The following is a 13,504-nucleotide window of genomic DNA, read 5'->3' on the forward strand; positions in this document are numbered from 1 at the left end:
CCTCATTATGGCTTAGCAGCAAACCACACTGTGGTCAAAATGGCAATTCTTTCTAAAACCCTAACCCCAGCTTTTCAGTGTTGGATTCCTTCCCTGATACTGCTTTTATCTGTGCATGTAGATTCAGATTTTCTCAGAAGCAACCTTGATCCTCCTAGACCACAGTAGATATTCTCTTGATGCAGCAACAGTGATCAAAGCTTTGCTTCCAATATCAGGATGTGGGGTGGGAGGAGAGAGGGCAGCAGCAGCACTTAAAGGAATGCAGAGGGGGGAGGAGTGTTCATCTCTTCTTCCCAGCATAAACAGAGCCAAGGCAATCCACGTGGCTCAATTGCCTAGAAAGGAAGTCTGCATTTCCAGCACTTTGCTCTTGCCCTATTTGGAATTTCTCTTCGAGAAATCCTGCTTGCCATCAGAAAACTGAAATTCTGTCCTGCTTCATAAAGATTTTTGTGGGTGGGAGGTGGGGAAGTTGACAAAAGCAACCCATGCTGTAATCTTAGATCACTCCTGTTCCTTTTCATAAATAACTCACTTTCCAATGAGTGTCAAAAGAGGCAAAACCCACAGCTCTATCAAAATCAAGTGCTGATCCTGCTAGATTTTTGTATGATGTTTATTAGTCGTGCACCTTCCATAGCCCGTGTTACTCCTCTTAAACATTGGAATGGGATATATTTTGCAAATAGCATTTTTTTTCCTCCACAAAAGTTTTTGTTATTATAATGGAACAAATGTAAGAAGGGTTTACTGACCAAACCAAGGTCTATCGAGGCCACTGTCCTGTTTCTAACCAGGCCAGCCTGATGCCACCAGAAACCCCAAAAGAGGGTCATATTGAGATAACGTTATCTGGCATCATTGTAATTAACTGTGGTGGAACAGCACAGGGAAAGATTTTGTTCCTGAGCACCGGATAATCAGATGCCAGTGGTGAGCATGAAGTCTCTGTCCCAGCTAATAATCAAGAGAAACACAACTTCTCCAATATATGTGTGCATGCCTACATAAAGCTATGTACATAAGTATGCCATAGTATCTTACAAAACTGCAGGAGCAATGCTGCTTAATTTATGTGAAGGGTGCACTTACAATTTCCATCCTTTTCGTTTTCATTTTGAAAGAGTGTAGTAGCTGTGTGAAGTCACTGAAAATATTTACGGATTGCATTCATATCTCACCTAGCTGATGTTTCATGGATCACATTCTATCCTCACAGTAACTCTACAAGTAAGGAAGTCTGAGGCAGAATGACTGATGTGGAGGGTTCACCCTCGACCTGATGAAGATGAAAGAATAAGATACTTGAATGGTCCCAAAAATACTGAAGGAAGCCAATGTTGGATCAGTAAAAGACAGCAGCGTGCAAGACTGAGCTAGAATTAATGTCAGTTATGTTAGAGAGGAGGGCAGGACCAACTTGGTGTCCACCCCACTGCTGCCGAGCCCTTCAGGGCTTCTCTTTCCTATTGCTGCTTGAAGTCTTTCCACAGAGGTGAATGTTTTCCAGTCATGGATCCCCCACTCAACACTTCAGTCTTATGCCCAGGCTGTTTTGGATTCTTAATTGCCTTTGTCATCATTTCCTTTAGGTGCTGGGAGAAAAAAAGGAAAACACAGGGAAAAAATTAAGGGGGTTGTCAAAATAACTTGACCAGTCATTAGAATCTGGACACATACCAAGACTGATATTGATCCCACATCCTGTCCCTCACAGCATGTTCTTGGGAAACCCACAAAAACAGTGGTGTATGTACTCTACAGCTCTTCCTTTCTCAATACCTCTTAGAGATGGTCTGCTTTTGATTCCAGAGAGTCTGCTTAGCTATCATAGTGAATGACCTTGAACTGATCCAATCCCCTTTCTCTTCCCCCTCCATGAATTTTCAATCATCTTTTGAAAAGATCTGAGATTATGGGTATCATCACACTGTGTGGCTTTCATTCTCATAAGCTGTCCAAGACCCCTAGTTGCTATCTTTCAAGCTTGTTCCTAATTTTCTTTTAACCTCAGAGTCAGTTTCGGAAATATTGTTAAGGAGACCAAACATTTCAAGTTAAGGCTGGAGCTATGTTTTTATGCAACTGTTTATACTCCTGCCTCTGTTCAAAACCAACCAGCCGCTGCACAAACTCTGCTCTCTAACCCACTTAAATTAACCTGGTTCTGCCCACTGATAGGAAACTTGAAAAACACGGATTCATAACTGTACCTGGGCTGCCCCACTGGGTTCACCGGTGCTGAGTGTGGTAGCTTTCCAGTCTCCATAGCAGCCTTCAAGATCTCTTGGAATTTGTTTTGTTCTAAAGAAAAAGCAGATACAAGTTTGCGCAAGCTAATGAAAGGATCATCAGCCTTCCTATCGCAAGCACGAGACCTATTTTTCCCCACTCCAAAATATATGGGTGAAAAAACTTCAACAGGTATATCCCAACACACCTGGAAGGCACCAGGTTGCAGAAGACCATTCTAATCAAAGTGACAATTCTTGGATTTTTAGCATTTTAGCCTTCACACTCAAACATTTTAAATATTACATTAAGGAAAAACTGGGAATGAACTCAGGGCAGTGGTTTAATTTGGGACAAGGATCAGAAAACTGACTATCCTGGAGAAACTGAGAGCTGGTCTATGTTCCATTCCCCAATTTGACACTTCTTGGTGATGATAAATCCCAGTGTGTCTCTACTGCCCTTGCTTTCATTTAGGGGCTGGTGTCAGTTATGCTTCTCATTGGCCTGAACTTGACCAAAATTACAGCACCTGGGCTGATCTGGGATGATTTGAGCTAGGGGTGGTCTGTAATGAACATCATTTAACTTTACTACCCTGTTCTCAGATCACTTATCAGAGGAAGTTGTCAACTGTATCAAATAAGTTCATGATGGAAGAATTGCTCCTCTTGCTTCATTCCAGGAGATCAGCAGGATCTCCTGTTGAACATCCAAGAGTCATTCCATAAGTGTCACTTCCAAATTCTCAAGCAGAAGGTCCAAGCAAGTGACAAAATGTCTTTCGAACACAAGGCAATTGGACAGGGCTCCAAACTTTAGCATTTATGCTAATGGGGGGGGGCTTGGCTTGTGCTCCTTGCCATGTTATCTTTTCCTCCAATACTGGGGTATATTAAACTTTGGACAAGTATCTTCTTAATTACATTTTTTAGCTGGCTTCTGCCCTACCATTGCACCACTTGAAAATCATGATGTCGTTGTCATGCTCACCAAATGTTCCCAGAACACCTTATCGGAAGCACATCCATCTTTTGAAGACCTGTGTCAACTTGCAAGCCACCAGACAGGAGGGGGAGATGGACTGGAGTGAGAACTGAATTGTTCGGGCTAGAGACATTTGGCCCAAGGTCATAAAAGAAAGACCGTTCCGGCCATCTGCATTATTCGGTGGGCAATGGGGGGGAAGATGGGAAGTTGTGATTTTAAACTGTAGAACGTGCGGGAACTCGCCATTTGCAACTTTTACCTTGTGCTAGATGCTTCGCTCATTAAACAGATTTATAAGAATCCTTATGAGTCGTAATTAATGAAGCTCAAGTGACTAAGTACTGACAATAGTACAGTATAAAGATTAGGACTGGCTAATGGGAGCCTAGGGGTGTCTTCCTCTGCCAGTTTGCAAGCAGTCATATTAATATTTACTTTTAAGTTTGGGGCTGCAGGAGCTAATTCTCAGTGCTCTGTGGTTGAAAACTGGAGTCTAATAGGGCTTTAAAAGGAGCAGTATTTGTATGTAACCATGCCAAAACTGACTCAAGTCTTCCAGCCTTCAGAAGATTTCAGCTTGTTCCTTCTTTGGGAGTCAACTAAACAAGTTTTTAAAGAGCTTTCCTTAGGGAAATGTACAAGCAGAGCCAGTTTTAAAGGGTCTTAGGGCTAATCTTGCTTCTTTCCTTCAAGATAATCCTAGTTACATTCCTATTCCTGTGTAACAAAATTGGAATTAGGTTAGCATTTCACTTCTGATAGGAATGGTCTCATGCTGGAATCAAAGACACAACTTGGATATATCTGAAATAATGCTAAATACATTCTCATCCTGAGAAGCATGAATGGCTTAATTAGACAATTAAATTTTAGCAGAATTCTATAACCATCATTGATTGATTGATTGATTGATTGATTGATTGATTATGTGGCATCAAGTCATTTTTGACTCCTAGCAGCCACGTAGATAGATTTTCTCCATGACGATCTGTCCCTAACCTCTTCTTTCAAGTCTCCGAATGGTGCACTCATCAACCATCATAGACTTATAGAAGTCAGTCCACCTTTTCCAAGTCTATATGAGGCATCAGAGGAAAAAAAATTGTTTGTGAAAGGACCATCTTCCTTTATTATTGTTCTTGGGGAAAAGTATTATTTGAGCTAGTTGATAAAGACACACAAGAATTAAATCCTGTAGATGGGCTGCTGAAGAGCCTCCCTCTGCTTTATTGGTTGGTCGTCTGTTTCTTTACCTATCTCCCTTTCACTTTCCTTTTCAAAATAGCACTTTAAACAGATTTTGGAAAATTTAAGCCACAGGTTCTGCTGATAAAAGACTCTGACATACTGCAAGATCCATTACAGGAAATTCAGCTGGGGATCTTTGAGGAAATATTGTCACTTAATAGATTAGTCAACTGTTAAAACTCTGCTTGAAGAGATTGGAATACTTTCCAGCCTACATGGCTCACTCTATTCTAAGAGCTTAAAATTATTGCTTAAATTGAATAAATCATTGACACTTGCATTTATACACTCTTAAACTGATGGAAGCCCTCAATTTTCAGTTTTTTACAATCTTTCCAATGGCTCAGCTACCTGGAGTACAATCTTATTCTATTCTTCTCCTTCTTCCTGATTTTTATTCATCCCAGTCATGGGTGATTATCTGGCTATGGCCACTAGTTTGAAATTAACATTTATTTTCTGTTATATAAGTTACCAAACCAAACTAATAACAACTGATTTGAGGATTATCTATTGGAATTGTTTTTTTGTTGTTTATTCGTTCAGTTGCTTCCGACTCTTCGTGACTTCATGGACCAGCCCACGCCAGAGCTTCCTGTCGGTCGTCAACACCCCCAGCTCCCCCAGGGATGAGTCCGTCACCTCTAGAATATCATCCATCCATCTTGCCCTTGGTCGTCCCCTCTTCCTTTTGCCCTCCACTCTCCCTAGCATCGGCATCTTCTTCAGGGTGTCCTGTCTTCTCATTATGTGGCCAAAGTATTTCAGTTTGGCCTTTAATATCATTCCCTCAAGTGAGCAGTCTGGCTTAATTTCCTGGAGGATGGACTGGTTTGATCTTCTTGCAGTCCAAGGCACTCTCAGAATTTTCCTCCAACACCACAGCTCCAAAGCATCTATCTTCCTTCTCTCAGCCTTCCTTATGGTCCAGCTCTCGCAGCCATATGTTACTATGGGGAAGACCATTGCTTTAACTATGCGGACCTTTGTTGTCAGTGTGATGTCTCTGCTCTTAACTCTTTTATCGAGATTTGTCATTGCTCTTCTCCCAAGGATTAAGCATCTTCTGATTTCCTGACTGCAGTCAGCATCTGCAGTAATCTTCGCACCTAGAAATACAAAGTCTTTCACTGCTTCTACATTTTCTCCCTCTATTTGCCAGTTATCAATCAAGCTGGTTGCCATAATCTTGGTTTTTTTGAGGTTTAGCTGCAAGCCAGCTTTTGCACTTTCTTCTTTCATCTTCATCATAAGGCTCCTCAGTTCCTCTTTGCTTTCAGCCATCAAAGTGGTATCATCAAAGTGGAATTGTTTTTAATGTACCCAAATTCTAATTTAATTCTTGCTGGTAGCTTTAATGCTAGATTGGGCCCTAATAATGAAATCCTTTGTTTTCATTTTTGTACAGTAGTGTGAGATCTGCCCAATGGTCTGTTCCTCTCTAGGCTCTACTGTGCAAACAATAAAGGAGCTAATAATCCTCTTTTGGGGGAGATGGGCGGTAATAAAATTCGAATAATAAATAAATAAATAAATAAATAAATAATGTACTGTATGTGTACATGTGTGGTTTGTCTACATGGAGACCCAGAATGGTATTGTTAGGGAAGGAGCGAAGGGACCTACATTCAAGTCCACCCCCAGGCACAGGGGCTCCCTGGGTGACTTTGGGCCAGTCACTCTCTCTCAGTCCAACCTATTTTAGAGGGTTGTTATGGGAAAAAACAGATGGAGTAAGTGCTATGTTCACCATCTGGAGCTCCAGAATGAAAGTGGGGGATAAATATAGTAACTAAATCAGGGTTTCTCAACCAGGGTTCCATAAGAGGTCCCTTGGGGTTCCCTGGGAGATCACAACTTCTTTAGAAAATTATTTCAAATTTGGGCAACTTCACATTGAAGAGGTAAGTTTCATTCTTTATTTTCAGTTTCAGAACACTGTTAATGCATATATACAGGCCTACCCGTGAAATGAATATAATAATTTTGTAACTTCTGGCTTACATTTGAGCCTGAATGTGCAAGGGTTCCCCGAGGCCTGAAAAATATTTCAAGGGTTCTTCCAACATCAAAAGGTTGGGAAAGGCTGAGCTAAATAATTGATCACCAAATTCAATCTAGTCTAAATGGGTTGATTGAATGACCTCCTGAGGGCAGAATTCACATTTTGGGGCTTTACAGTTACTAGTGCCATTGATTATACAATAATATCCCCAAATTTACCAACAAGATTACTCCTTTTAAAATTGTTTTCACCCTAACAGCAATCATTCCCATACTTCTTGCAAGATTAGTCTCCAGCATGACAACTAGCTGGCTGGAACATAATTGTGCAGAGAAAATCTTTTTGGAGAAGAATTATCAAATTACATGGTACAGAAAATTTAAAAGGGCTATTACCCATCTTTTTAGTTCACCAATAGTTTCCCAAATTTAACAACTCATTGAGGCATAAAAGATGAGACAGAAGGTTTACACATTTTGCACCTAGGAACCTAATTGCTAAGATTCCAGTTAAGAACAGCAGAATTAAGTGTAAAACAAAATCCTGATACAGTCAAGAATGGGTTGAAGTCAAAGCTAAACTAATTGCAGTTTATAGATCCTTTAATTATAATTATGGACACTGAGTAATGCGATACTTGATCTGGAAAAATTCTATAAGGTCTTACTTGAAAGGTAAAAGCAGGAGACTCAGCTGGAGCAATCAATTAAAGGTAAGTACAGCATTTGGTGACTTGCAGCCTACCTTTTTTCCAAAAGTGCTTCTGGGGTTGGTAGGTTAATCTCATCTGAGATATGGGTTCAACACAACTATGCTATATTTAGTAATGTTATACATGATCCAATCCCTCTCAAGTTCATTGCAGAATGCTTTATTTGGTTGACCTCCTGTGTCCACTGCTGAGAGCTTTAGCTTTGCTTGCAGTTGCAGGTTTCAGCTATGGGGGCACTGGGGTGGGGTGGGGAAATCTGATCCAAGCTGAACTCTTTACAACAAACTCTGATCGGTGGGTAACAGTACTGACTTCTCTATTTACTGATAGTGGTGATCCCTTTCAGTTGCCTCAGGAGTGGGGTCAATCTACCCCAGTCCTGATTTACATGCAAGGTGACAAGACTGAGCTGACAAATTTTTGCTAGTAAATTGTGCCCTACATCTTCATGGGAAGCTAGGTGACACGCTATTTTAAGACAATGCGGTGGCAAAGAAGCAACCTGGGCTTAGGGTGGGTTGGTCAATTTTTCATCATCATATTGCGCTGCATTGCCCGGCAGAAAAGTATCTGTTCTGCTTTCTATGCTGCCTTTCTGATTTAAAGATAGCCTTTGATTCAATCTCTAGAAAGTGGTTACAGGCAAAAATGTCAGCCTCTCCTAAATCTCTGACTACTTCATCTAATTATGATGCTACATGGAAACACCTTCATGTGAGTAAGATGTGCCAGCTTTGGGGATATCTCTGCCCCAATACCCATCCAAAAAGGGGTTAAGCAAGGTGAATCCTAGCTCTCTTTTCAAACTCTGTTCCATAACTGAACTTTTGTAAAAAAAAAAATGAAATTCACCTTCTATTGTCTCTATTCCTCTGTATGCCAATGACACAAAAAACCCATTTGTCACCTAAATAAACTGAAGATGGAGCCTTCAAGCCCTTGCTGTATATTGCAGTAAGGAAAAACTAGTCATTAATTATTTTAAAACAAAAATTTATTTATTTATTTTTCAAATTTCTATCACCGCCCATCTCTCCCGAAAAGGGGACTCTGGGCGGTTTATAACTACTGTTTACCAAAAGGCATGTGAACTGCAATCATAGCAGGAAAATAAGCAGTATCTCTTTAGAATAAGCCAAGGACTTTAAATATCTGGAGTTCACTTTCAAATCACCAGTACCTTGAAGGAAACTTATATAAGATGATACCCTTCAGGCTCATAAGGCTGATAATGCAATCTTACACTTTGCTAGCAGCAGAAGCAATAATTATGTCCTTGCAGTCTTAAATATATTCACATTAAAGTGTTGAGCCTCTTCCTTTATCCTGCAAAGGTGTGATCTCCAGCTGGGAGCAGCAGGACATGAGTTCTCAGGCCGGTTAGGGGCATCTTAGGGAACTAACCCCCATCCTCAGGAGGGAGATGGGCGGTGATAAAATTTGATAAATAAAATACAATTCTTTCCAGGAAAGGATTACTTACCAGCAGGGCTTAGATTTCTCTGAGTCCCAGAACTTGGTTGAGCAGGTGAACTTGCCCTCCCCAAAACGCTTGGATTGCTGTAGGTATTAAAGTTTGCTGCGGCTCCTCCAGGATTCCCAAGACTTCCCATGCTCCCAAAATTCCTCTGGGAGGTGCCAAATGGATTAGGTAGACCAAAAGGTGACGGGTTCCTCATACCTGTGTTGCCTGGAGCTAAAGTATTCATCTATGGAACAAGCAAATCCTGTGTTGGTTTCTTTTAATAAAATGCATGGAATGCATAGATCCAGGAAGAAGGAATATCAACCCTCCCTCCTTTATTGTGTGAATTCTCAAGAGAAATACAGTATGCTTTATTTTCTTGGAAAGTGTAAGATCTACTGAAGGTCCACTTCATCCAGCGCTGAGTCCAGCACTAGCCAGACTTGAGAAAGTACAAAGCAAATCAAATCATGGACCTTTACCTGCTCTCCCTGCCTAAAAACATCTGGCCATCAAATGCAGACTGCCACTGAACATGGAATTTCCATTTAGCCCTAATTTTAAAAGCCATCCTCCATGAATTTACCTAATTTCCTTTTGTAAGCATCTGCGCAGTAGCACTGAGCTCCATAAGAGAATTCTGCAGTGTGAAGTTTATTGGTCTATCTTGAATCCACTGCTCTAGTTGACTTGATGGCTCTAAATCACCAACCTTTTTGTGACAAGTGGCCACGATTCGGCCTCTTAAAGCCTTGAGCCTGTGTGTTTTATTTTCAGGGAGCTGGTTTTTTTTTTTTTAACATTTAGAATAGTAGGCACGTTAAGCTGTCCAAAACCTGAATACACCCACTGCAAGTCTATTTTTTTAATGAAAAATTACACCACCCAAAATTGGCAATTCATCTCCTAATTTCAACAGCAAGGTCATGTAGTTGTAAAAATCAGGCCAGTCAATTTAAGCCTGGTCTCTAATTCCAGAAATAGACTAAACAAATGAAAGTAAGTAAAACCTCTGTTTGACTTCCCAGCACTCATTTTCTTAAAAGGTTATCTTGTTTTATACTTTACATGTGTTCTTCCCCATCCGTGCCAGTAATAAATGAAGAAGTATTTAGCTTCCTGAAATTCTACAAAAATCTTGTGGCATTTTCCAAATTCAGAGGCAGCCCCTCCTAGTTTCCTCTTTTCCCTTATTGTACTATTGCCACCACTAAACCCCTTTTCTGATTTAGAAAATTCTTTAAGTCTTTAAGGTAATATAAGTGAGTGGAATGTGGGGGGAGATACAGGATAGCAGAGATGCTGGATTAACATAAACCCAAAAGATCAAACAGACATTTCCTAAAAAATTGATTTTTAAACAGATTTGCTTATTTCTACAAACCATCTATAGCTCTTCAATGCTAGCCTGCCCCAGCCCTAAATTATTCCGAATCCTTTCTTCCTGTTAGGAGGAGGTATTCCTGGGCTTGGATTCCTAGTCTTGCTCAGACCAGTCCTTCCACCCAGGAACATCTTGGGGGCAGGTGAGAAGGTCACGATGGTACCCGCCATTATGCAATTGAGGGCCCACCCCTCAGCCACCATCCTGAAGTTATTTTGGCAGGCCCCATCCCTTGCAGATGCCTCTGTAGCCCAGGGCCATCTATTCGATCTGGCCACAGCTGCCTCCAGAATCTCAGGGCTGCTGAGATCTGGCCTAGTGGGGATGCCAGGGGCTGAACTCTGCCCAGAAGTTGGAGTCTTTGTTTACCCTCATGCTGATGCAGGCCTGCTTGGTCTGCTGCAGCTGCTGCTTCAGGCTTTCATTCTCATCAAACACCTTCCTGTATTCGCCTTTTATTTGCTGGATTTGAGACTCATAGGCTTCTCGGAGGGCCTGTTTCTGCCACTCGCACTGCTGCTGCTGGCTGCTGATCTGCTGGTCCCGCTCCTGCAAGCTTTGCTTACAGGCAGCCTTCTGGCTTTGCAACAAGGCGACCTCCCGAGTCACCTCGTTGACCTTATGGTCGATATTCTGTGCCAGAGTTTCAAGTTGGGTCTGTAGATTCCTGAAGACAGAGCGGAACGTGCTTTCAATCTCGTGTCGGTAACAGCCACGGATCTCATAGGAGGTCAACAGCTGCTCCGCTGAAGTCCTCAGGTTCGGAACAACAGGTCCTAACTCTTGCATCACTATAGACTTCAGCTCCTGGTACTTCTGTTCCCGCGTTTCCAGCTGGAGTTTGGCTAGCTGGCATTCATTCTTCTCTTTCTCTGCCTTCTTGGCTTTCTCTTGCCAGGACTTGCTGTCCCGGCTTAAGTTGTCTCGCTCCATCTGGCTCTTCAGCTCCAAGGCCACCAGATGCTTCTCCAGAGAACTCACTTTCGCTGTAGAACAGAGCATGAGACAAGCACAAAAGCCAGCCCGTCAAAATTGCAAACTGGACACAGTTGTGTGCATTAAAGAAACCTCTTCTTCTGCCACACCACCACAGATTTCTTTGCAATCAGAAGAAAAAAATTAAAAATATTGACTACATATAATTGAGCTAAGTCACTTTTTAGAGCAATGGCCTCACATAATGCTATTGAGAAGGGCATGGTCAGAACCAGAGTTTGGGAGTGGAAGATTATCGGCATCGCTTACAGATGGCATAAAACCAGTTCTCTGGATTCTTGGCCCACCCACCATCCAAAGGTTCACATTTTGCACCAAACAAACCTCTTGAACTGTTTTCAAAGGCAGCCCAAAGAGGTCTCAAGCATTTTCTATCTGAGAGGAGAAATCAGAAAGAGATACAGATAGAAAAACATCCCTGTAGACTGGATCACTTAAGTCTCTGTGCATGCGTTACAGCGCTAGGACTAAAGATGGCTTTGCAATACTCACCGTCGCAAGTGATATTCGCAAGCTGCAAGCTGAATTTACAATCGGTTGCTGCTAAGAGAGCTGCTGTATTGGTCTGCTGCTGCTGTTGCAGCTTTGTCTGGAGAAGGATGGAAAGACCATTAAGTTTCTTTAGTAGCTGACAGGGAATAACAGAACAGCCACTGGCTTGTCCTCCAGCCTTCTGGCTCTCATCTTCGGAGCCTCCTCTGATTAAATAGACTTTAACCAATGACTTGTATGAGTTTTAAGAAATTAATCTATTAAGTCAGCCTCAACAGGCACATGAATACAACTGTGGTTGTGAAAGCCTATGGTTTATATAGAATCTCATTCAAAAAGTATACAACCCATACACAAATTAAATGTCACAGGTTACATGAAGAAGTCACTGTCTCCAGAGAAATGCAGTGGGAAACAACCAGTCACAATGGTTCCTCCAGGCCTGATTGGGCACAAACCCCACATTTCCCAGGCAATCTCATGGGCTGTTTTCCCACAAATGCCATTCTCCACTCCTTGGGAGAAGATTGTTCTGAAACTGGCCACACCAGATTTTTAACCTTCTCATGCAAGGAGCTGGTCATTTTCCATGGGTCTGTGTATCCCTTCTCTTGGAGTCAATCTACTTGAACTCTGTCTTCTGAAGCATCCCAGATGCCATCCCTCTTATCAAGAGCTTTGCTTGTCAGTAAGGGTTTGATCCTAGAAGTTCTTAGGACTGGGCAAAGTCTGCAGGAAAGATCTGAACAGCTTTGGGCAGTGTGGAGTACACGCTTTGCTGGTTGAGTGCCAGTGCTGTCCTCCGAAGCTGAAAGAATCCAGCCCAGCATCTTATTTCCAACAATGGCAAAGCCCAAAGCAGAAGAACTACTTTTCCTTGGCATTTGTTCTCTGGTATCTTCTACTTCAGAGGTTGCCTCTGAATGTGGAAGTTTAACATAGCCATCACGACTAACAGCCTTGCCTTTATAAAAGGGTCTCTCCCCACCCCTCACCTTCACTGAAAGATTTGGCTTTACACCTAAGCAAGTAATTGTCACCAGAAATAACAGCAAACTCCATAAAGAGATGAAATCAGGTTAAAAAGAAATATCACCATTTAATTAATTTATATTCCCCTATTTAATAGACAGCCTCCCATATACTTCATAATCCATCCTCATTGTCTGTGCTTTTATTATCATTTTTTCCCTGCCTTTGGAAAAGGAACTCAACCTCATGGCTATAAATGGATATAAAAAGGCTGACATGCATTGCAACCTAAGGCCATCTGTCTCTATGTTCTTCCTCCCCAAGGACTTACCTTTTCATAATTGCAAGTCCTCAAGCTGCTGTTTAACTTGAATATTTGAGTCTGTAACAGACGGGCATCCTTCTCAGTGGCATTAACCTGGCGTTTGAGTTTGCCAATCTCTTCGCTGAGGGTTTTGATCTTCTTGTCGCTCTCCTGCAGCTGGTTCGTCAGCCCCTTGAGGTGTTTCTCGGTGCCCTCCAGGGGATTGCCGTAGATCATGAAGAGTACCAATCCCAAAATGATAAGGAACTGGATGAGGGAGAGGAAGAGGAAGAAATATTTCATATAGAAGCCACAATCCCGCTTTGATTGAAGGCCATCCTTGGCCTCCAGGCCCAGGGTGGCCATAGTGTATGCACTCTTCTCCATCAAGTCATCAACTGCCTTGGTTACTTCACCATTCAGCCTTTGGGTTCAGCTGGCTGGGGAAATACATCTGGAACTGTTTATATTACTTCTGATTAATATTTCCTCCCACTTGGCTCCTAGCTTCCTTCCTGTTTCATTGGAAGAGCTGGTGGTTATGGGTTAGCATGACACAGTCACCTTTCCAAGAGAGAAGTATTGTTATCAGGGAATCAGGGAATGCTTCCTCTTTCTCTGTTTGGTTTGCTCTAGCCAGCTATAACCCCTTGGTCAAAACAAGGCCAGCACTGCCTCCCCTTCGCTAACTTGGTCTCAGA

General features: G+C 42.0%; 1 protein-coding gene across 1 annotated transcript; it reads right to left on the reverse strand.

Moving 5' to 3' along the window:
- Positions 1 to 601: 601 nt before the first annotated feature.
- On the reverse strand, positions 602 to 13,252 carry PLVAP (plasmalemma vesicle associated protein). The gene is made up of 6 exons (XM_063290697.1): positions 12,831 to 13,252; positions 11,528 to 11,624; positions 10,409 to 11,025; positions 8,674 to 8,899; positions 2,217 to 2,307; positions 602 to 1,598 (listed from the first exon to the last, which is right to left on the reverse strand). Exons 1-6 carry the CDS (start codon positions 13,188 to 13,190, stop codon positions 1,592 to 1,594), a joined length of 1,398 nt encoding a protein of 465 aa, XP_063146767.1. The 5' UTR covers positions 13,191 to 13,252; the 3' UTR covers positions 602 to 1,591.
- Between the last annotated feature and the right edge of the window lie 252 nt (positions 13,253 to 13,504).

Source organism: Candoia aspera, chromosome 1 (assembly GCF_035149785.1).
Source record: "Candoia aspera isolate rCanAsp1 chromosome 1, rCanAsp1.hap2, whole genome shotgun sequence".
Lineage (NCBI taxonomy): Eukaryota > Metazoa > Chordata > Lepidosauria > Squamata > Boidae > Candoia > Candoia aspera.